This window comes from Sminthopsis crassicaudata, chromosome 2 (assembly GCF_048593235.1).
Source record: "Sminthopsis crassicaudata isolate SCR6 chromosome 2, ASM4859323v1, whole genome shotgun sequence".
Taxonomy (NCBI): domain Eukaryota; kingdom Metazoa; phylum Chordata; class Mammalia; order Dasyuromorphia; family Dasyuridae; genus Sminthopsis; species Sminthopsis crassicaudata.
In genome coordinates, this window is record NC_133618.1 from 459,996,112 (window position 1) to 460,019,029 (window position 22,918).

The following is a 22,918-nucleotide window of genomic DNA, read 5'->3' on the forward strand; positions in this document are numbered from 1 at the left end:
CCAGCTGAATTTAGTGGGGTGGTGAGGTGGGGCAAGCTAACAGAGGACTTGAAAAGGGGCTGCCCAATAATAATAGATGAGAGAGTCAATGGGATGTAGTAGAAGGAACTCTGGGCTCATAGTCAGGAGACCTGGTTTTCTATCTCAGATCCAACATCTACTAGCTGTGTGGCTCTGGGAAAATCACCTTCTCAAAGCTTCGATTACTTCATCTATAAAATGATCATAACGATAATTGCAGAATCTTTACAAGGTTGTTGTGAGGAAAGAATTTGCAAATGTAAAAGCTCTATATACATGACATTCTGAATAATTATTATGGGGACTGTCAGGAAACTATAGTGAGCACAGGTGGGTCTTGCTTTAAGCAAATATGATACATGGAAATCTAAAATCATGAAAATTTGTATTAAAAAAGTTGTTTCTTTACTAGAGGACACATAAGTCTATAGGCAGATATTGTAGTCTCAGACAATAAATAGTAAAGAAAAGTAGGAAAAAAATAGGAAGGAAAGGCAAGGATCCAGGTAGGCACAACATAAGCATGACAAATATGTGGAAACAAGGAAAGACTTACATGAACTAAGAAAAAGCAAAATAGGCAGAAACAGGAATACACAGTAACTACAGCAATCTAAATGAAAAGAAGAACAGCAAACAATTGAAGATAAAAAAGCCTGGCCTTGAGCCCAAAGAAGAGATGCAAAAAAATACCTCTCACTCCTTTCACTCCTTTCTCTATTAGGTGGCAGGGGGCAGGGGTTGAGGGGTGGTGGTAAGGAAGGGGTAAGGATGTGGAACATTACTTATAATATTAAAATCTTAAGACATAGTGATTTTTTCTTTCTTTATCTTCATTTCTATTTCCTTCTTTCTTTCTTTCTTTCTTTCTTTCTTTCTTTCTTTCTTTCTTTCTTTCTTTCTTTCTTTCTTTCTTTCTTTCTTTCTTTCTCTCTCTCTCTCTCTCTCTCTCTCTTTCTTTCTTTCTTTCTTTCTTTCTTTCTTTCTTTCTTTCTTTCTTTCTTCCTTTCCTTTCTTTTTTCTTTCTTTCTTTCTTCCTTTCCTTTCTTTTTTCTTTCTTTCTTTCCTTTTACCCTTTCTCCTTTCCTTTCTCTTTTTTCTCTCTTTCTTTCTTCTTTTTTCATTTATCTTCCCTCCCTCCTTCTTTCCTTCCTTCCTTTCTTATTTCTTTTAAAACTTTGTTTGCTGTAAGATATGATTCTCTGACAGAAGAGAATGAGAGTAACATAAGGAACATCTTGGTGACTTAAACCCAAAAGGTGTCAATAAAAATCCATTTTAAAAAATCCAAATAGGCAAATCATGAATGAGGGCATGCCATTTTAATAAGTCCAGGACAAAGATAACATTTGAATTAATAGTGGAAGAAAGGTGATATTTGCAGAGACCTCGATCTTTTCTTCATTACAAAAATCCCGATAAAGTCCTTTGTGTATTCAATGCATATAGTTCTGGACATAACATTTTAGGCACACACCCAGAGAAGGGCAATCAACTTGACACCATGATATTTTAGAATTTTAGGAAACTAGAAATACTTTCCAGAAAAGAAGACAGGGAGAATTTTGTCTCTAAATGTGAGGGTTGTCATATAGAATAGGTATTAGTCTTGTTCAGGGTAACTCTAGAAGATAAATAGGAGGGTATCATATAACTAGGGAACTAGAAAGTCAACATTATTTTCCATTTAACAGCTTAATTCTTAATCTGAAGATTGTCAGCAGAGCATTACTAGTGCCATACAAGGCTTTCTAATGCTTTACAGTGTTGTCAAGAGGATGGGCTTTTGACACACACACAAAAAACCAAAGGATCAGAGCCATAAAAAAAAAAGTGTCATAATTATGACAACAGAGACTGCGTTTGAAAGTTCACAACATCTGGCTTATTTTGCCCTGGTAGAGCATTGGAGAATTGGGGACAAAGAAGAGTATATTAGAGAATATGCTGGGTGGAGAATCAGAAATCCTGGCTGTGTGATCTTGGATAAAACTTTACCTCTTTGGGTCACAGTTTTTACTGGTAAGATGAAGCCCATTTGAATAAGATGTTTCTAAGTTTTCTTATAGTATTAATACTTATTTCTATGGTCTAAGATACCTATCTACCCTAATTTTTTTTTCTTTTTCTGAGGCTGGGGTTAAGTGACTTGCCCAGGGTCACACAGCTAGGAAGTGTTAAGTGTCTGAGACCAGATTTGAACTCAGGTCCTCCTGAATTCAAGCCTGGTGCTCTATCCACTACGCCACCTAACTGCCCCTATCCTAATATTTTACATTCAAGGTCTACTCTAGCTGTGTCATTCTACAGTCTTTGCTTTATACTGTTTTCCTAGCTCTAATATTCTAATATATACCTCCACAACATCTGTACCATTTCTCCCCTTTTTCTATAAAGCAGGTAGATGATGCAGTGAATAGAGGGTGAAGCTGGAGTCAGCAAGATCTGAGTTCAAATCTGAACTTAGATACTTACTAGCTGTATAAACATGAATAAGTCACTTACCTTCATTTTGGCTCAGTTTTTTTCATCTGAAAAATGGGGCTAAGAGCTCCTACCTTCTAGAGTTGTTGTTAGACTCAGGTCTCAAAATAATAGTAAAGCACTTAGAATAGTGTTTGACCAACAGTAAGTACTATGCAAAAGTTAGCTACTATCATTATATGCTCATATAGATATATAGTTCATTGATTGGTCAAAATAGGTCCCAGACCAAGTCTAACAGGTCATTGTTTGGGCCCAAATTGATACAAAGTGAATGTAAATAGCAATTGTTTTTGTAGTAGCCAGAATATCTGAGGGTCTTTCCCTCCAAGATTGGATTTTTTTTTTAAGTAGGTAAAAGAGGCCATTCTTTGCCTCAATTCTTTTTTTTCTTCTTCTTTATTTTTAATAATAGCTTTTTATTTTCAAAACATATGCAGATAGTATTCAACATTTACCTTTGCAAAATCTTGTGTTCCAAATTTTTCTCCTAGATAGCGAATAGTCCAATATATGTTAAACATGTACAATTTTTATATAAATATTTTCACATTTATCATGCTGATTGCCTCAGCTCTTTTAGCCTTAATCAGTGAAAGGACATTCACCTCAGTCAAACTGAGACCTGGTAAAGACCTTGAATTAAAAAGAGCAAGATCTCCCACTGCATCCAGGATCATCTCCAGTTTGATCTATATCTTGCCACTGGACCCAGATGGCTCTGGAGGAGAAAGTCAAGCTGGTGACTTTGCCCAAATTCTCCCTCACTTAAATTCAACTCACTTACTTGTCATGACTTTATCTCCCTGAGGCCATGATCCCCTTCACTAATGAAGGACAAATAACAGCTTATATAGCTATATCGACATATTTGGAAAGAGAAAAAAAGAAGTTGACTTTGAAATATGAATTTTTTAACTCTTTAGACCCATTTACCTCTAGAATAAAAGCTCTACATAAAAATATATACTCTCCATCTAAACTCTTCATTCAATGCCTTACCTTAGCAAGAAAGTACTAAGTAGGTTCTCAAACATTATGTCAGTGGAGCATAAGGTGAGGGAAGGGAGACTTCAGATAGAAACTTAGTGATGGGCTGACTATATCTGTCTCATCATCTTCCTAGTTGCTAAAGTTTTTATCTTGAGTTATCTTCCTTCTCCCTCCTCCCATACATCTAGCCAACGTCCAAGCCATGACAATTTTACCTCCATCACATCTCTCTCCTTCATCCTCTTTTCTCTAGGACAGTGAGGTGGTACAGGCCCAAAGTCAGAAGGACAATTATATTGTGGATTATATTTTTAAAAACCAAATCCAGTTTCAGAACTTACAATTATGTGGCCCTGGACAAGACACATTATCTCTTTTTTGACCTAGTTAATTTGACTGAAAAGTGAGGATAATAATAGCACCTACTTTGCAGTATTGATATGAAAATTAGATGAGATATTATTTGTAAAAATTACTTGGTACAGATTCCATGCCATGCTTGTTTCCTTCTCCTTCTCTTACCATCTCTGTGTCTTGGCCCAGGCCATCTACCATGTGTGGATTTTCATCTCCTCCTGACTCCCAGTTTCCTTTAACAACTTTCTCTGATCACCTTCCTATCTAGTACATTTCTCATTTTATTTATATATATATATATATATATATATATTTTTTTTTTTTTTTTTTTTTTGCTGAGACAATTGAGGTTAATGACTTGCCCAAGGTCACACAGCTAGGAAATGTTAAGTGTCTGGGCCAGATTTGAACTCAGATCCTCCTGACTTCAGGACTGGTGCTCTATTAACCTAGTTGCCCCACCATTAGATATTTAAATAGTTATTTTGCATGTATTTATATTTTTAACATTTATTTTCTCATATTTATGTGTTTCCTTATAAGAGAATGTAAACTCTTTGAGGGTTAGGGCTGTTTTATATTTATCTTTGTGAACCCAGCATTTAAAAAAGAACTTGGCACATAGTGTATTAAAGGAAATGAACAAATATCAATAGGAAGAACATCTTTGAGTCTACAGATTATTGTAATTTTAACTTGGCATCCTCAGCACCTAGTGAATATCTCATATACAAATGTCTGTCGATTGATTGGTTGATTAAATTTTTAGAATGCCAAATAATTGTCCTTATAGAATCTCTTCTGACCTTAGTCTATATTTCATGGAACAAATTAAATTACTGAATTTAATTTTTCTTTAACAATTCACAGGTTTGCTCCTTGTATCCTCAGTTGGAGAGCAAATTACCAAATGTTAAATTACATGAAGTTCAACCCTTTCATTTTACAGATGGAGAAACTGAAGCCCAGAGGGATAATGTTTTGTCCAAGGTTACTTAGCTACTTAGTGACAGGGCCTGGCCTAGAACTCAGGTCTCCTGACTCTGAGACTAGTGTTTTTTCTGCTACACTAAAGTATCTTTTTAAAGAGCTGTAAATAGCTCACCTACCTTCAGGAGCTAAATGACAAACTGGTAGACATTTACTTACCCTTTGGTGATGTGAACAGCACCTGGCCAGCAGGCCCGATTTCTCACAGCCTTCAGCAAAGGCATCAAATTGATGTGGGGGGAAAAAGAGCAGTTCATCTGCAAATGCTAACTTGCTCAGCCAGCAGGCCCAGTGAAAGGTTTCTGGTGTCAGTGCCTGCAGCTGTCACCTCTTAATAGCAGAGAGGTTCCTTACCTTAGTGAGAAATGCTCATTAAATCTTTAGAGCCAGTCCTCAGAAGCACTGCACACCAAGGCCGCGCTCAGCCCCACTGCCAGGCCCTCGGTGGAATCGGCAACACTTCCCCAGTGTCATTATGTGCTCTGGAGGGAACTGGACCAATTGTTCATTAGCTCCAGCTATCAATGTCTCCTTTACAGAGCTAACTAGCTACAGAGGCGTAAAGTTGGAGCTGGAAAGCACTTTAAAATAGAAAATATGAAACTGAGGCCTTGAAAGCAGAAGTATCTGGTACATTTTCAAACAGACACTTAGGGGAAGAGCTAAGGCAGGAACTCAGGACTATTGACCTTTGCCAAGAAGCCACCGGCCATGGGTAACCTCCATACAGAGAGCCAGGTAAGTTCCCAGCTGCCAGAAATGAGCAAGAAACAACTGCTAAGTGAGTATGGTTTCTTCCTCCCTGGGCATTAATCCAAGCTCTCCATGGCTTCTTGCAATTGCTTAGAGTCCAACTAAAACCTCTCCTTCATGAGCAGCATCTTATTCTGTCAATTGTCTATCTCTAAAGGAGCTTGTGTGGTTTAGTAGTGAAAAGAGCACTGGGTTCAAGTTTGTGACTTACCACTAAATAGCTTTGCAAATAGGTGTATCACAGGGCTTTTATGGGCTTCAGAATAAAGAAATCAGACTAGACAATTTTCTCAAGTCCCTCCCACCTCTAGTAGTCTGTGATATTTCCTTTTTCCATCTACTCTAATAAGTATACTTTATTTTAATATACCGTTCCTCCTGCGGTTATTATGATTTCTTCTCCAAAGTAGATGGCAGAGAATTAGGATTAGGAAAAGCAGACAATCACTGAGGGCATTGTTAATACAACTTTTAATAAATGCACACATTTTGAATGCCAAATCAATCCAGCAATCCTTGGTCTTCAGAGATTTTTTTTTTTTTTTTTTTTTGCTAAGTCAAAGTGTTCTGAGTGAATGCTTCAAGCCCCCAGTAGCTGTACAATGTCCCAGGTTTTCCTGTGATGTAAAAATGTCTGGTGCAGGCCCTGATCTTAATTAACTAGTCTAGGAAGTAAATATGTTTCAAGGTGCTAGTGGATCATAACATCAGAGAATCTAAGAGCTGCAGAATTTTAAGGTTGAAAAGTTCTATGCATGTTATCTAGCTCAGATTCATCCTTTTATATTTAAGGAAACTGAGACTGAGAATACAAATCATTCCTCCAAGAACATAAGACTAAAGAGTGACAGGTATGAGATTCCAACTTGGGCCTCTGTTTCCAAATTCAGAAATTTTAAAAGATAACAAACCAATCTTTCCCAGGATTTTTATCAAGGGATTCCTGATCATACATCCTTTAATAGCATTTACATCGCATTTTGTGATCTTGAGCAAATCACACCATGGCCTTCAGTTTCCTCAATCTATAAAATGAGGCTATTTAACTTGATGATTCCTAATAATAATACTAATAATAGCTATAGTGCTTACTCTGGGCAAGCATTGTGCTAAATATTTTGCAATTATTTTATTTGATCCTTACAGCAACCTTGGGAGGCAGGTACTATTATTAATCCCATTTTACAGATAAGGAAACTAAAGAAAATAAAGGTTAAGTGATTGACTCAGGATCATAGAGCTGATAATCTGTCTGAAGCTGGATTTAAACTCAAGTATTTTTGCCTTCAAGTGTGGAACTCATTCCACCTGGCTAAGCCATGAGGTTCTCAAAGTAGGGCATCACTGCCCTTTCCTTCCAAGAACTTTTCCAATGGAAGGGTCCACTGCTCTCAAACCTGGATCTCTTTCAGGGAGAGGAGAAGAGAGGGCTCACCTTTCTCTTGGCAGCTGGTGGTTTGGGTTGTGGCGGCAGCGGACGCTGAGGCCGAAGAGTTTTCGGGCAGTGCGCTGGATCTTCTGTCTCTGAGCTTCAGTGGAGCTCTGGAGCAACTTGTAGCGGTTCTGTAGATCCCAGTCATTCCCCCAATGCTGGTGGATGCTCCCAATGGTCAGAAAGTGGTTATTAGGCAGCCTCTTCATGAATGACTTAAATTCATCTGTTGCAAAACACGTCCAAATGAAAAGGATGAGACCAGAAAATGACCTCCAAAAACAGCCACATGATAACAAGGATCACTGCATAAAATAGGCTTGCAAGTAAGGTTACATAACAATCCCTCATTAATAGAAATCATCCTACCAGCTTCTTTGGCACTTTCCCCCACTTCCTAAGAAGTACAGGGGTCATAAAAGAGATAGTTTTATTTTTTTATTATGCAAAAGGCCTCACAGACCATGTGAGTTTGGATGGACCCTTTGACATTATTTAATCCATCTTCATTTTGCAAAGGAGAAAACAGGTTCAGAGAAGGAAAATGGTTACCCATTATCCCACAGCAAGTTAGTAGAAGACCCTGAATCCAAGTCTCTAGGACAGTGCTATTTTCCAGCTCTTATGTTGAAGGTTTATTAGGATTTGGGTATCATTTAAATTCTAGAAGTAGTTGCAACAAGATGGCAGTAATAAACTTTGAATATGGCAGATCTGAGTAATTTTTCTCAATGTCTATATGATATCACCTAAAATGAGCTAAAATTAAAGCAAGATTTGGTTGTTTATAAGATCTTTTTATTCTTAGACCCGCAAAAATATTGGGATGGGTGACTTGGTTAAGGGGTAGAATGCCTGTCTATCCCTACAGACCCTTAGAATGAAAAAGGTTGACTATTAGTCCTAAGTAGCCCACCTGAAAGAAGTAAATAGTACTAAAACTTCCTAGGTTCCTTCCACTCTATTTTTATTGATGAAAATTTTCTGAGTCCATTCAGCAGCTGACCCATTTGTTGTCACAGACTGAGGTTTCCCTCTAATCTATTTGCAGTTATTCTGTGGCTTCAGAGTTTATGGCAGATTGGGAGGGGAAATCCAGGAGTCCAGGGCTTCAAATCCCTGCTCTAACAATCAAGCAGGATTCCTTACTGAATCCTTCAGTAAGCATAAATAGGTCTCTGAATCTGGGTGTGTTTTAGCTGAGTCCTGTTTAAGCCTAACCATTTGGGGACATGAAGTCATTTCTGCCTGGGGGGAGGAGTTGACAGTCCTTAGCTGTAGTTGGCCATTAATCCGATGAAATTACCCAGAGTTGAAGCTGTTAATGCTATTATAGGCTGAAAATGAAAAGAAAAAGAAGGGAAAAAAAATCAAACCACAGATGCATATATGGATTTCTCTTCTTAATGGGCGATGCTGTTTTCAATTGATACATACATGGGCATTAGAGAATGAATGTCCTTGTGGGAAGCAGGCACAATGCATAAGTCATCTAAGTGGTCTATTCAGCTTAATACTTGGCTTCTCATCTTCTTGTCTTTCCCCACCCAAAGTGGTTTCTCTTTCTTCCCAAGAATTTGATTCAGAGAAGCCAGCCAGATTTTGCATGCAGCCTCCCTTTGGCTAGAACTAGGAGTTATAAGGACATAATTTTTTTCTACAATTTTATTTTCACAAACATGCCTTTTTTTTTTGAATCAACAACAATAAAACATAATATAAATTGTGCCACAGACTCCTTTTCATTTCACAAATTCTGTATAATTTTACATTAGCAGCTTTACCCCAGTAATGTGACCTTGAAAAAAATAAACTAGAAGTAAAATTGCCAATAGCATGTAAAGTCAGAATGTTGGAGTGAGAATGACCCTTAGGACACTAAAATATCAACACACTGAATATTAGAGCTGGAAAGACCTCCTTAGAATAGACTGCAGAAAATAGAATGCTTAAATGGGAAGGGAATGTAAACAATAGAATATGTAACAGAATATTTAAAACAGGCTATTAGATCTAGATGGAAGGGACATTTTGAACATAGAGTATTAAAATATAGATTCTGATAATCTTATAATTGGAGGAAATGGTGCATATTGCTAAGTAGGTGATCAGAACCATGGAGAAGGTTATGCAAACTACTCCACCTGGCCACCCCAAGCACCAGTGCAAACACAAGTCAGGCAGAACTTTGTAAGAGAAAAATTACTCCTTACTCTAACCTCATCAGTAATATAGAGCACTTTGCACTCTTCTATGTATTTTGATTTGCTCTCCAAACAGGGGTGTGAATATCTCATGCTGTGGAAGCAAAGAATTTTTCATCCCATCATTAGACTTATTTTGATCTTTTTAAAATAGTTAGAGGCTATGCACAGTCAAGATTGAATGGGGATCTTTACAATGCTTTTATATAGAGAGTACCAGAATTACTGTGCTCTTGTTCAGTGAGTCTTGGGACTATTTACAATAACTATTCCATTACTTGTCATTTATGTCTTTGAACTTTTAAAGACACCAAGGGAACACATGGAAAAGGACACTAGGGATGGTCTTGGTTAGAAGTCAGGAGTAAAAGAGGTCTTTGTCAGAAGGCAAATGATCTTAGTTCCACACTTTACTATTGGATTTACTTGTTTTACCTTTGATAAATATCTTTACCTTCCTGACAAACAGGGAAATATTCTGAAATGTTCTTGTTCTCCAAGGAAGATTTGGAGATCATTTGCTATCTTCATCCAGAGCTTATTTTAGTTTTGGTGACTGTTGGATGTTACATTTTTGTTGTTGTCACTGTTACAGTGATTCTATATCTCTCTCGTTCACCTCCCTCCCTTTCTCCTTCTTCCTCCCTCTCTGTGTGTCTCTCTGTTTAGGTGTTTTTTTCTGTCTCTCTCTCACACATTCTCTCTCTCTCTCTCTCTCTCTCTCTCTCTCTCTCTCTCTCTCTCTCTCTCTCTAAATATCTATCATCTTTCTATTTATCTCTCTCTGTCTCCCCCTTCCCTCTCTCTCCTTCCTTCCCTCTGTCTTTGTCTCTCTGTCTCTCACAGACAGACAGACAGACACACACACATACATACACACAGACATGGAACATCACAAGGTCATCAGATGGTAGGCTCCTTACCTGAATTCTCCAGGTCCTTATAGGCTTCTGTCCAAGATTTGGCCATGTTGGCCAAGGTATACTCCATGATCTGAATGTCAGTGATTGGGCAGTTGCACTGTGGGAATTCCTCCGCACACTGACATCGGCACTGGCTGTTCTTACACACATACTCTCCCTCCCCATTGCACATTATGTAACTCAAGGCTGACTGGACAAATTTCTCTTGTAGATACTGAGGGAAGATTATCTGAAGACCTGCATGAGAACATAAAAGGGCAGAAGGGAGAAAAAGGACATTAAACAAAGTTACTTCATTAACTATCAAAAAAGCTAATACACTGGGACTCAAGGCTGCCAGATTTCATCTGTTGTTATAATTGAAATCTTTTGGGATGGACCAAAATTTAAGCACTGTGGAGGCCCAAGAGAGACATCTTTTTCAACCATGTTCATTCCAATTCTACTTACTATGCAATATCCTTGTTCTTCATGGATAATTTTTTTTTTTTTTTTTACAACACCTAGGAATTGGAAACAAAGGGATGCCCATTGAAAATAGGTAAACAGACCATAGTATATGATTGTACTGGAATATTATTGTACTACAAGAAATGAGCAGGATAACTTCTGAAAAATCTAGAAAGATTTACATGAACTGATGCATAGTGAAGAGAGTAGAAACAGAAAAGATTGTATACAAAGTAGCAGCAATATTGTTCAATGAAGAACTGTAAATGATTAAGTATTCTCAGCAATACAAGATCCAAGAAAATCCCAAAGGACTGATGTTGAAGCATTCTGTCATGCTCCAGAGAAAGAACTGAGGTACTGATTGAATATAGACTGGAGTATGCTATTTTTCACTTTTTTTTTTCTTTTGTTCAAGTCTTCTTATACAAAATGACTAAGAGGGAAATATTTTACATGATTACATATGTACAACATATATCATTGATTATCATCTCAAGGACAAGGAAGAGAAGAAAGGAGAGAATTTTGGACTCAAAACTTTAAATAAAAATGTTTTTTTAAAAAATCAGGGGGAGGTGTCAGAGGCATGTATTGTCCCTTCATGCATGTATCTTATAATGCTCCCTATATATGCATACCCTCATGTCTGGATCTCCATTTGTGGTTATTACATGTATAATACCTGTAAAGATACTTTTCTTATTGAATATATGCATTCATAAGTGATATAGTAGGTAGAGCTCTGGGCTTGGAGTCAGGAAAACCTGAGTTCAAATCAGCCTTAGACATTTACTAGCTATGTGACCCTGAGTAAATTACTTAATCCTATTTGTCTCAATTTCTTCATCTGTAAAATGAGCTGGAGAAGGAAATGGCAAATCATTCTAATAACTTTGCTAAGAAAACCTCATATTGGAGTCCCAAAGAGTTGGCTACAATTCAAATGACAAAACAACAACAAATATATGCATTCATTGAAAGGCCTCACATTGTGAGAATATTCTTTTATTAACTTATTTACATTGCTATTTAAATGTTTTTGTAATAAACTAATAAATCTATTATTAAAAAATAAATAAATAAATAAATAAAAATCAGGGGGAAACAGCAAGATGGCACAATGGATAGAGCACTAGCCCTGGATTTAGAAGGTCCTGAGTTCAGATTCAGGCTCAGACACTTAACAATTCATGGCTATGTGACCTTGGTCAAGTCACTGAATCTCAATTGCCTCATCAAAAAAAAAAAAAAAATCAGGTCTGGGGATAGTTAGGTGGCATAGTAGATAGATCACTGACCCCAGAGTCAGGAAGACCTAAATCCAACCTCAGATACCATCTGTATGCCCTTGGTCGAGTCACTAAATCCTAATTATCTTTTAAAAAAATCAGGCCTGGATCTGAATTTTTTAAACTTGTTAATAGCTAGCCAAATTTTACCATTATTAAAACCCTGTGTGGTACCTCTCATTTTATATATGAGGAAGCCAAGGTTGAGAGAAGTTAATAAAACACCCCAGAATAACTAATGATTCTCTATGGCAAGATTTGGTTTTAGATTTTCCTGATTCAACTCTTGTACTTTCTCTAGTAGCTTAAACCTTAAACTTCTCAGGCATAGCTATTGAGAAAGGAAAATCACTTTCCAGGATGATTCTGAGGAGATATTTAACACTGCTATGAAAGCTTGCTCAGTATAGAACTTAAGCAACAACCAAGTACCTTATATAAACTATATATAATATTTTGAAACAGATTCTTTTTGCAGCCCAAGACATCTTGCCCAAGAAAATGCACAATAACTACTCCCTCTCCTTTTATTGCCACTCACATTTTGATGCATAAAGCAGTTCTAGGCAAGAATATATAGCATAGAAGAGTTTATGTTCCCCTATTATCAAAGACCAGAGATCAGGAAACTTCTGATGCCAATGCTTCTTAAGGATCCACTGTATTCTGCTGTTTAAGATGTTTGGAAAATGTATGATAATATTTTTTTTTTTTTTGTTAAACATATAATAAGTTCAGATCATTGTGTCAGTCATTGGGAGATATACAAAGTTTAAATAAGGCATAATTTTTTGCTTTCATGGACTTTACAGACTAGAAGATGGATAAGAAATCTAGTCAATTTTTATAATATATACTGTTGTGCAATAAGTACATTAGAGTGATACGAAACAAAAGACCACTTAGGAACTTTCAAAAGGGGAGATTTTTATTGATTCAGTGTTTTAGAGAAGGCTTCATGGAGAAGATGGCTTTTGATTTGGGCTTTAGAATTAAGTAGGGAAAAGACATTCCAGATATAGGCAGTAGCATACAGTATATGGTGTGTTTTAAGAATAGCCAATACAGTCTCTTGAGAGGCAAAGAGTATTGACAATCAAAAAATAGGTCAGTGGGAGTTACCCAACAATTTCCTGAAAACTTACCTAACTAGCACTTAATGAGTGTGCATCCTAGGAATATGACATCATCAAAAAAAAACTTTAACTGTGTCCCTACTCTTCTTATCACCTAGAAAGTGATGATGATGATGATTATATAAAGACATAAAGAAAAGATGATATTCTTCTATACTATTCTGCCTAAATGGACAAGGATAAAAATAATCAGTAACTGAAGGGAGAGAAGGGGATAGAGCTGGGCCTGAAGGGGCTCAGAATTGGAGACAATGAATGTTGGAAGCCAAAGAGATTTCTAAAGACAATCTATTAGGATAATAAGACCCAAACATAAATGAATATAGAGATATAAACTAGACCTGGGAAGAAACAGGTACGGAAATTCTTTCTACCAGTAGAGAGTTACTTAGAGCACTAAGAAATCAAGTGATTTGTCAGAATGCATCAGAGGAGGGACCCATTTAGTTTCCTCCTACATGGTGAGGTGAGTAGAAGTTAAAGACAAATTTCCAGGGATGACCTGAGAATGTCCCTGCGAATCTGAGGACCATTGACAATATCCCAGGGATAACTGAATCCACATGGGACTTGGCTATTTTCTTCCTGATGTGCTTTGATTCTCTTCTTTTCTTCCCACCCTTTTCTTCTCCTCTACTCATCTATCTCTCCAATAGTCTCTTCTTCCCTATTTCTCTTTCAGGTTTTGCTATGATCCATCTTCTTTATCCTACACCCTCTGCCCAGTGCTTTGAACTCAGTAGTGAGAAGTAATAAAGCAATACCAAGTAAATGAATGGAATCTAGATAAATCAACTACCTATAGGAAACTTTCCTCATAGAAGATTTAGGATTATGGTCTGGCTTCCAAAATTCACTGTTTCCAATTCTGAGAACCTTCAGCCCCACCTCTACTCCATTCTTTCCATTCCATAACAAATTATTTGTATCTTTATTCATTCATACAGAATAGTATGGAGGACTCTCATCTTTTTTAACTTCATTTAATAGTCATAATCTTAATCATATTAATGATTTTCTAAGTGATAAAGGACACCTTGCCCCCTAAAAACAGTACCTTTAAGAGGCAGGCAATGAAAGGATTAATTCTTCCCATTTTTTCAGATGGGAAAACCAAGGCTTATTAGCAGGAGTGTCAGCCCAAGTTTCTCTATTTCAAGACCAAGGTTCTTTCTACTTTACCATGCTGCTGTTCTATTTCCATGTGCTTGCTCATCATTTTCTCTATCCCCTGTGTGTGGGGAGAACATTTTCTATTCTTGGTTTCAGCCCAAAAGGAACTTGAGCAAGTTTTTAGAAAAATGCATCAAATCATCTCTTAGTTTGGCAAGGATTCAAAAAACGGTATTACCTTCTATGTTTAATGTAACTGTAGGAAAAAAAGACAGAAAAGGCTTGGCATTGGGGGCTTTTTTATGAGCAGTTGTAACACAAACAGGCTTCTCTTTAAAAACGGAAACTCTGTCCATGCCTCCGCGGCTCTGAGGCAGGATCTCTTGGGTAATTTTGAAAGAGAATAATGAAGACAGAGGCAATTAGAAAGTACTTTTCTGCAAAATGTCATTAACTGTTGAAAGTTACATAACTATTTTGTTAGCAGCAGGGATTCACAAGCAGCCATGGCCAAAGACTTCTCTCAGTCACCTGTGTTCAACAAAGAAGCCCAGTTCTGCCCTCATATATTGGCTCCTCGTTCCTCTTTCCCATTTCAATGGGAGTCATAAATATCTTGGGGCAGAATTTGGCCCATAGAATCCCTGTTGTGTGGATATCCAGCTGCTGTGTGCTGTGGGATATTTTGTTCTCTGTAGCTCCCAAGGAATCACACATGTACGTACACACATTATTCCATATTTGCTTATATGCAAGTAATAATTCAAATTTATGGAATAATAACCCATATGCAAATAACATGTCATGTTTCCAATGCTTTAAGGTTTATTCTCTTCAAAATAACCCTGTGTTTGGTAATTCAAGGTTAATTATCTTCATTTCACAGATGAGGGGGTGTCAATCCAGACAGGGCAAGGGATTTACCTAAGTTCATACAGCTAATAAGTAGATAGGAAAATGAGAACTTGGATCCAGATCTGGTGCCCACATGAGTTACAAAGGATGTAAAAAAAAAAAAAATAAGGCCGCTCTTTTGTGAAGGTTATAGATTCCACTGCACAATTGGTAGGACTTACAAAAATTCTGGTTTTCATTTCAAAATCAACTCACCCACACTGAACATATGGATTTTTTTTTTGTTTTTTATTTTTTCTCTCTACTTAGAATTTTAAATGTGATGCCTTCAATATGCAGGATGTGTGGGCAATGGGAGATGTGTGAAAATTAAGAAGAGGGCCATAACTTTATGTTTCTTTCTTCTTATTACCTCACACAGTGACTGTTAGGACTTGATATATGGAAAAAATATATTTAATCCTTCTATGCCTGATCCTGACATAGCATGCCCCCTTTCCATTCTGATCACTTTAGTTTGACCAAGGGAAAAGTAAGGAAAAGGAAAAGAAGAAACATTTATATAGTACCTACTATGTGCCATCTATAGTGTTATGCATTTTACAAATCCTCCCTTATATATTCACAAAATCCCTATTTCTCCATTTCACAGTTGAGGAAACTGAGGCAAAAAATTGATGCAATTTTTTCAAGGTCACACAGCTAATAAGTTCTGAGGTTACATTTGAACTCAGACCTTCCTGTCTCCTAGACCAGAACTCTATTCCCTGCATCACATTCTTATTTTTAACACTTATTTCACTTATATTTGACTCTTTGTGATCCCATTTGGAGCTTTGTTGGCAAAGATAGTGGAGTGGTTTGCCATTTCATTCTCCAGCTTATTTTTACAGAATAAATGGCAATTGTTTCTGTTCTGGCCAGAAACTCTAAGGGTCTTCCCCTTCCAGGTTGATTCTTTTGTGAGGACAAAGTAGGTCATCTAACCCAACCTTTAATTACTGAATGGGTGTAGCCTCAGACAAACTGAAACCTGGGAAAGACTTGAGCTTAAAAAGGTCATCTCCCATTGCATCTGGGGCCATCACAAGGTGTCTTATGTCTTGCCACTGATGACTCTGGAGAAGAAACTGCACATTAAATCTTCATCATTTACAAGTCAAGACATTACCCTTCTGATGTCATGGACCCTCTCTGAGAATGAAGAACAAATAAAACTCCTTTTACAATTGAGGAAACTGAAGCAAAAAAGGTTAACTGGCGTGTCTGAGGCCAAATTTGAACTCAGAACATCCTGACTCCCAGCACTCTATCCACTGCAATTCTAGATGTCTCTAAACCCATATGACATTATTATTCCATTTGATTTTTATAGTAATCCAAGAAGGTGGGTACTATTATTATCCCATTTTGTAAATAAGGAAACTGAGGCAGACAGTGATTAATTGACTTGCCTAGGTCACAAAACTAACAAGAATCTGAGGCAGGAATTGAATTCAGGCCTTGGTGATTCTGGGTACAATGCCTCTATGCTGTCTGAATAATGACACTCTTTATCAGACTTAAAAAGCAATTTGCTTAAGATTTCCCAATTGGAATTTTGTCCTAAATCTTCTACCTCTTAGTCCAAAGCTCTTTCCATCACCCCAAAAGGGGTCTTTTCCTTCTGTTATAGCTACCCCTTTCTGAGATAGAAGACAATTTTCTGCCTAGCTCCTCAAAATTACAAAATTACTCAAATTCAGGCACACGTGTACAAGCTTTTCTAGAATCATTCTAACAATTTTCCAGAACGGGTCAGTATAGCCTTCGTCCCTGCAGTCCCTTGCTCCCAGATTACTTTTGCATGTACTCATCATCACACTTCTGACCTCCTTTGCCACTTAGGGTCTCACTAAAATGAGGTAACCGTTGATCATACATTCCATTGTATCATGTGTCTGGGTCGTATATTTAAACCTAGACTTCAAGGTATATTAGGACAGATCAGACAGGTCAGACAGTTAGTGAATGTTTGGTAAATAACAACAGGGATAGGGCCTGATGGATTTTGAAATTAAACAGCATCAAAAATGGAAACTGAGTCACAGCTCTGAAGATGGGACCGCCCTCAGAGCACACGGGCTCTGGCCCTGTACCAGTCTGGTTTAGTTTTAAAGCTCAGACGGAGAAAGTATTCTTGGGGAATATCTCCTGAGCCCAAGACAGAATCAGAATTCCCAGTTTGAGGCTGTCCCTTTTGTCATTTATCAGATGTAGGATCTTGGGCAAATCCCTTCCTTTCCACAGGCCTAGATTTATTCTCAGGTAAAATGAGGGGATTGGACTGGTGATTCTGAATTTATCTTCTTAGAAGAGCCTGAAAAATGTCTGGAGCCACGCAAGACCATGACGGCTCACTGAAAGCCCCCTCAAGGTGGAGACCTTGCCACATCACAGAATTCGGACCAAGAAGGGCCCTAAAGACCAAAGGCAGTCCCTTCATTCTGTAGATGAGACAGCTAAGGTCCTTCCGCGATGAAGTGACTTTCTTCAAGGTCAGACAAGTGGTGAGGAACCGAGTCTGGATTCTGCCCCAGCTCTGACTCCAAGCTCAGGCAAACGCTCTGCCACACTGCCCCTTCTCCACACTGCCCGAAGCTCCTCCGCGGGGGCGCCCTCCCTGTCGGGGCCTGATAAATCTTTCCTGACTAAATAGTTTGTTTCCTGACCTATTTCATAAGGAGCTAAATGCACATTCTCTTCTGGAATCAAGGAGCGGCAGACCGTGCCAGATGAGGGAGACGAAGAAGGAAAAAAAGATCCTCCTGTGATGGAAGATAAATATTTTTCTCTCCCATTAGAGCAGCAGAATGCAGCCCCCCGTAGACATCGCCAAGCCCTCTAGGACTCCCAGCTGCTGCCGTGTACCTGGTAAGTTCTGCCTGTCAGATTCTGTCGGTTTGTGAAACGCACGAGGCAGAGGGAGTAATCACTCCGGGGGCCCTGCCCGCAAGCCGCCCAGCCTGCTCTCCTTCCCCACAAAGGCCCAGGGATTTCAGACTGGCAGATAAAGGACTTTATGGCTGGAACAGCAGCACTGAACTCCAGTGTAATGAAGGCACGCAGGTCAATTACCCATCTGTTTGTGTTTCTATTGCGCTGAATTACAGTATCCATCGCTGACAGCTCATTGGAGTGGAATGGAAATAAGACAATAATTCACCGGGTGAAACTGTGCAGAAAGGGCGAAAAGGCTGTGATCTCATTCAGAAGTTCACTCCTGGCTCCGTGATGGGTCATTTACGCTGTGGGGACGGGAGACAGGCAGCCACGGGGCTCTCGCAATTTCAGGAGACCACTTGTTTGCCTTCCTTCTGGAAGGGAGTAGGACGCGGGGTTGGTTAAGGTCCAGATCACAGAGCCACAGAATGTCAGAAGGGAGAGGGAAAGGAATCCCCTCTCTCACACCCTAACTGGTGGTTTTCCAGACTCTGCTCACAGACCTCCGGGGATGAAAAAGCTGCCATCTCCTAGGGCAGCCTATGGCTTTTCCATAAGAAGGTCTCCTCCTCCCCCAATATATGCATGAAATTATTGTAGCATATAAATATATTATTCTTGTAGTTACAGATTAAAATGGAAAAGGATGCATTTTTATAAAAATAACAGCTAGCATTTATATTAAATACTGCTACAATTACAATTTGATCCTCACAACAACTCTGGGAGGGAGCTGCTATTTTCATTTCCACTTTACAGATGAGAAAACCGAGGGAAGCAGAGGTTAACAATGACTTGCCCAGGCTCACACACAGGATCTGAGGCTGCATTGGCATTCAAGTCGTCCTAGCTTCAGGCCCAGGCCTCTATCTGCTATGAAGCATTAAGATCAAAAGGGCCACAGATTTAGAGGAAAGAAAATTTCAGGGTTAGTCATTTAGTCTAATGTCCTCATTTTTTGGTGGAGGACCTGGGGACCAGAGAGGTTAAGTGGTTGCCAAAGGTCCCACACAGGTAGTAAAGGACAGCTGGAATTTGAACTCAAGTCCTCTAAATTCAAAACCTGCTCTCTTCCAAAAATCCATTCAGTACAACTGCACTCCGGCTGCTACCGTAAATCTGTCTCCCAGGGCCACGCCAGAAGAAGCCATATTGTACCTGCCATCCCGCCAGACAGTTCTGTGCCCTGAAGAACTCTATCCCCTCAATTTTAACACCCAGGTCAGCCGGGACACAGGGGCGCAGACTTGTGACCGCTGTTATCTCAGGAGTGAGGCTGGTGAAGTTCTTCAATTTGGGAGTTCTGAACTCTAGAAGGTCTAAAGAAGAGCTAGTTCAGTACCATTTTCCTGCTCTTTTCTCCTTCCACGGGTAAGCAGAGAAAGTCACATGGCTCACATATTTACTTGGTCCCATCTGGTCAACAATCTTTTATTAAATTCCTATTATGTGACAGGCCCCCGATAAGTGTAGTAACATAGACAAAAGTAAACTATCTCTACCCTAAAAGAACTTGCAAGCTAATCAGAGAGAATTAATTATTATGCAATAGATAATAATATATTGTAGCACCTAATTTAATATATATATATATATATACATATATATATATATATTCTCTCTCTCTATGTACATATACATACATATTCTCTATCTCTTAAGCAGGAAAAACTTCATTTTTAAAGTGGCATTTGAACTGAATTGAGAAGGCAAGTAGATCTGAACAGAATAAAGAATTGAAGAGTGAGTGCATTCCAGGCATGAAAAACATACAGTAAAAAGACAGAGAGACTGGAGGAGGGTTTTCTGTGAAGAACAACAAATTGTCACATCTGCCTGGATTGAGAGTGTTAGAAAGGAAATAATATGTAAGAAAACTAGAAAGGTGGGAAGGTGCCAGGTTGTGAAGTATTTTAAATGCCAGAAGAATTTATAATGGATTTTTGAGCCAGCTGGGAGTCACTGTAATTTGTTTGAGAGTTTATGAAATGATCAACATGCACTTTAAAAAATTGCCTGGTCAGCTGTATGGAAGATAAATTGGAGTGAGGAGAGAGAGGAGATGAAGATCTGAGCTACAGTGATAGCAAATTAGTGTAGAGGGGGGAAAGAAAGGTACATAAGGGATGGGAAGCTAAAAGAATTGTCAACTATTTGATTATTAGGCTGGAATGAATATGAGGAATCTAGGTGACTGGATAGTCTTTGACAGCAATAGGGAAAATCAGAAGAATGGAGAGGTTGATGGAAAAGATAGTTCTATTTTGGATATGCTGAGATTGAGATGGATATGGGACATTCTGTTCAATACCGCCAGACAATTCAGAATGTGAAATAGGAAAGCAGGAGACAGAGTCTGACTTGATAAAAAGATCAAGTCATCTGAAGAAAGATGGAAAGCCAATGGAACTGTTGAGATGAGCAAGTTTGGGAGAGTAGAAAGAAAAATGAGGAAAGACTGGTATAGTTAGCTTTGGGGGACATGTCGAATTAGCAAAGCAAACTGCAGAAGTCCATTCAACTAAGAGGAGAACCAAGAGAGAGCACTGTTATTAAAATTTCAAGAAGAAAGCATATTAAGGAAGAAAAAAAGTGGTCAATAGCTAGTATGTAGAATTTTAAAATTTGCAAGAGCATTTTACATTTGTGATTTCATTGATCCTCACAATAATCCTTTGAGATAGATGCTTTTTTTATAGATGATGAATATGAGACTGAAAGATATTTAATTGACTTTCTCGGAGTCACATAATAGGTTAAGTGTCTGAGACAGAGTAGAAAGAGGTCAAGGAGGATGAGGGCAGAGAAAAGGTCAATAGATATGGCAATTAAAAGATGTTTGGTGACTTTGAAGAGAACAATTACAGTTGAATGATAAGAATTCAGTTGAATGGCAAGAAGCCAGAAGGAAGGGATTTAATTAAGGAGAAACTGGTAAGAAATAAGATTAAAATATGAAGTAGAAATTTTTTTTTAATGTTTCACAGAGAAAGGTAGGACAGTTAGCAAGGATGATGTACTTTAATAAATCAAGATGGAGATATTGTAATATATTTGCAGTCACTAGGAAGAAAAGACAGCAGTGAAAAAATAAAGATTAGAGAAAGGGAATCATAGTTGAGACAATCTGCTGGACAAGGTGGTAGGGAATAGGATCAAAGGTACAAAGAGAAACTTTGGTACCCTGGCCATCTTCTTTGCCATTCACATTGCCATTGCATGTATATGCCCAAAGCCATGTTTCTACTTTTTGCTTAGGAAATAGTTATCAAATCAATAGTGTCATTGCTCCTGAAAATACTCCTTACTGCTGTACTCATCATCCCTATGATTTCTCATAACAAAACGGCCTAGCCATTATTCCCTCACTTGAATGTAAGTATCTTGAAAGCAGGGACTGTTTTGTTTTCTATTTGTATCCCTAGTGCTTAAAACGTTTTTATTAGATATTTAATAAATGTTTTTAAACTAATTAATTTAATTCTTATAGCTAGCTCTGAGTCTTCCCCCTCCTCGAGGCTAAATACACCTATTTCCTTCAACATAATAGAACCTGACAAGCATTTATCTAACAATTACTCTGTACAACAGCATCATGGTAGGTTTATGGGACATAAAGACAAAATCAAAAACAGTTCTTGCCTTCCTGATGCTTACAGATCCTATAATGGCCTAGTTTCTAATTACAGATACTTTAAAAAAATTATAGCATAGCACTTAAAGTTTGTAAATTACTTTATATTCATTATCTATTTGTGCCACATAGCAGCCTTGAGATAGGAAAGTGCCACAGGTGTTTTTATCCTTCTATTAGAATTGAGGAAATGGAGGTGATTTGCCTATGGTCAAAGTACGAGTGAGAGAAAATGGATTAAAATTTAGGTGTTTCTGAAGTTCAGGAGGCAGTGTTGTACAGTGAGTAGATAGCTTGTGATAGCAACTGGATTTGAATCTTGGCTCTGCCTCTCAGGGCCTTGATAGCCTCATTTATAAAACAAGGGGATGGATTCCATCATCTCTGAAGTCCCTTTTAGTTCTAATCTTTGATCCTGTGATATATGGTCTGGCATTCTGTCTCCTCTGCTATTTACTTAGTCTAAACTATTTACAATAGTTTAAAACCATTGCCCTTAGTTAGCAAAATATTATCTACTTACTCCCAAAAATAGACAATAGGAATTTAGGAAAGTCAAAAAAATCTGGATTGGATTACCTCTAATGTAGGTCTTTTCCAGCTCTGAGAAGTTATGACTTTAACATTTAATTAAACTTGAGCAAGTTACTTCTCTGAAGCAGCTGGTGGTAAAATGGATAGATCACTGAGCCTAGCATCAGAAAGACCTGAGTTCAAATATGACCTAGAAGCTTATTAGTTGTGTGACATTGGGCCAGTTATTATATCTCTATTTGCCTCAGTTTCCTCAATGATAATAACAGTACCTACCTTGTAGGTTTGTCAAAGTGATTAGCATAATGCCTGGCACATAGTAAATGTTATTCCCTTCCCTTACTCTTCTTATCTTTAAAGTGGGATTCTGAAGCAAAGTGAAATAGTGGGTACAGTCCCATAGTTGGGAAGACTTTTTTTGAAGCTCTAACTCTGATATGTACCTAATGTGTCATCCTAGATAAGTCACTTAACCTCTCAGTGCATCCAGGTGACAATTTCATTGGTAGAGAGAGTCTCCTCACTAAGAATGACTCATTCCAATAAAATCATATATCTTGACAACTACACCACTTCACTCTCTGTCTCGTCTTTCTTTCTTTCTTTCTTTCTTTCTTTCTTTCTTTCTTTCTTTCTTTCTTTCTTTCTTTCTTTCTTTCTTTCTTTCTTTCTTTCTTTCTTTCTTTCTTTCTTTCTTTCTTTCTTTCTTTCTTTCTTTCTTTCTTTCTTTCTTTCTTTCTTTTCCTGTCTCTATTTCTTTTTTTC

At 38.0% G+C, this 22,918-nt stretch overlaps 1 protein-coding gene across 1 annotated transcript in view; it reads right to left on the bottom strand.

Annotated features, from left to right (window-relative positions):
- BRINP1 (BMP/retinoic acid inducible neural specific 1) overlaps positions 1-22,918 on the bottom strand; it is a 167,890-nt gene that overhangs the window by 16,875 nt on the left and 128,097 nt on the right. The window contains exons 6-7 of the mRNA XM_074292911.1: positions 10,158-10,394; positions 7,034-7,256 (exon numbers count right to left, since the gene is read on the bottom strand). Of these exons, the coding sequence (XP_074149012.1) occupies positions 7,034-7,256; positions 10,158-10,394 (460 nt within the window). The remainder of the gene's footprint in view (positions 1-7,033; positions 7,257-10,157; positions 10,395-22,918) is intronic.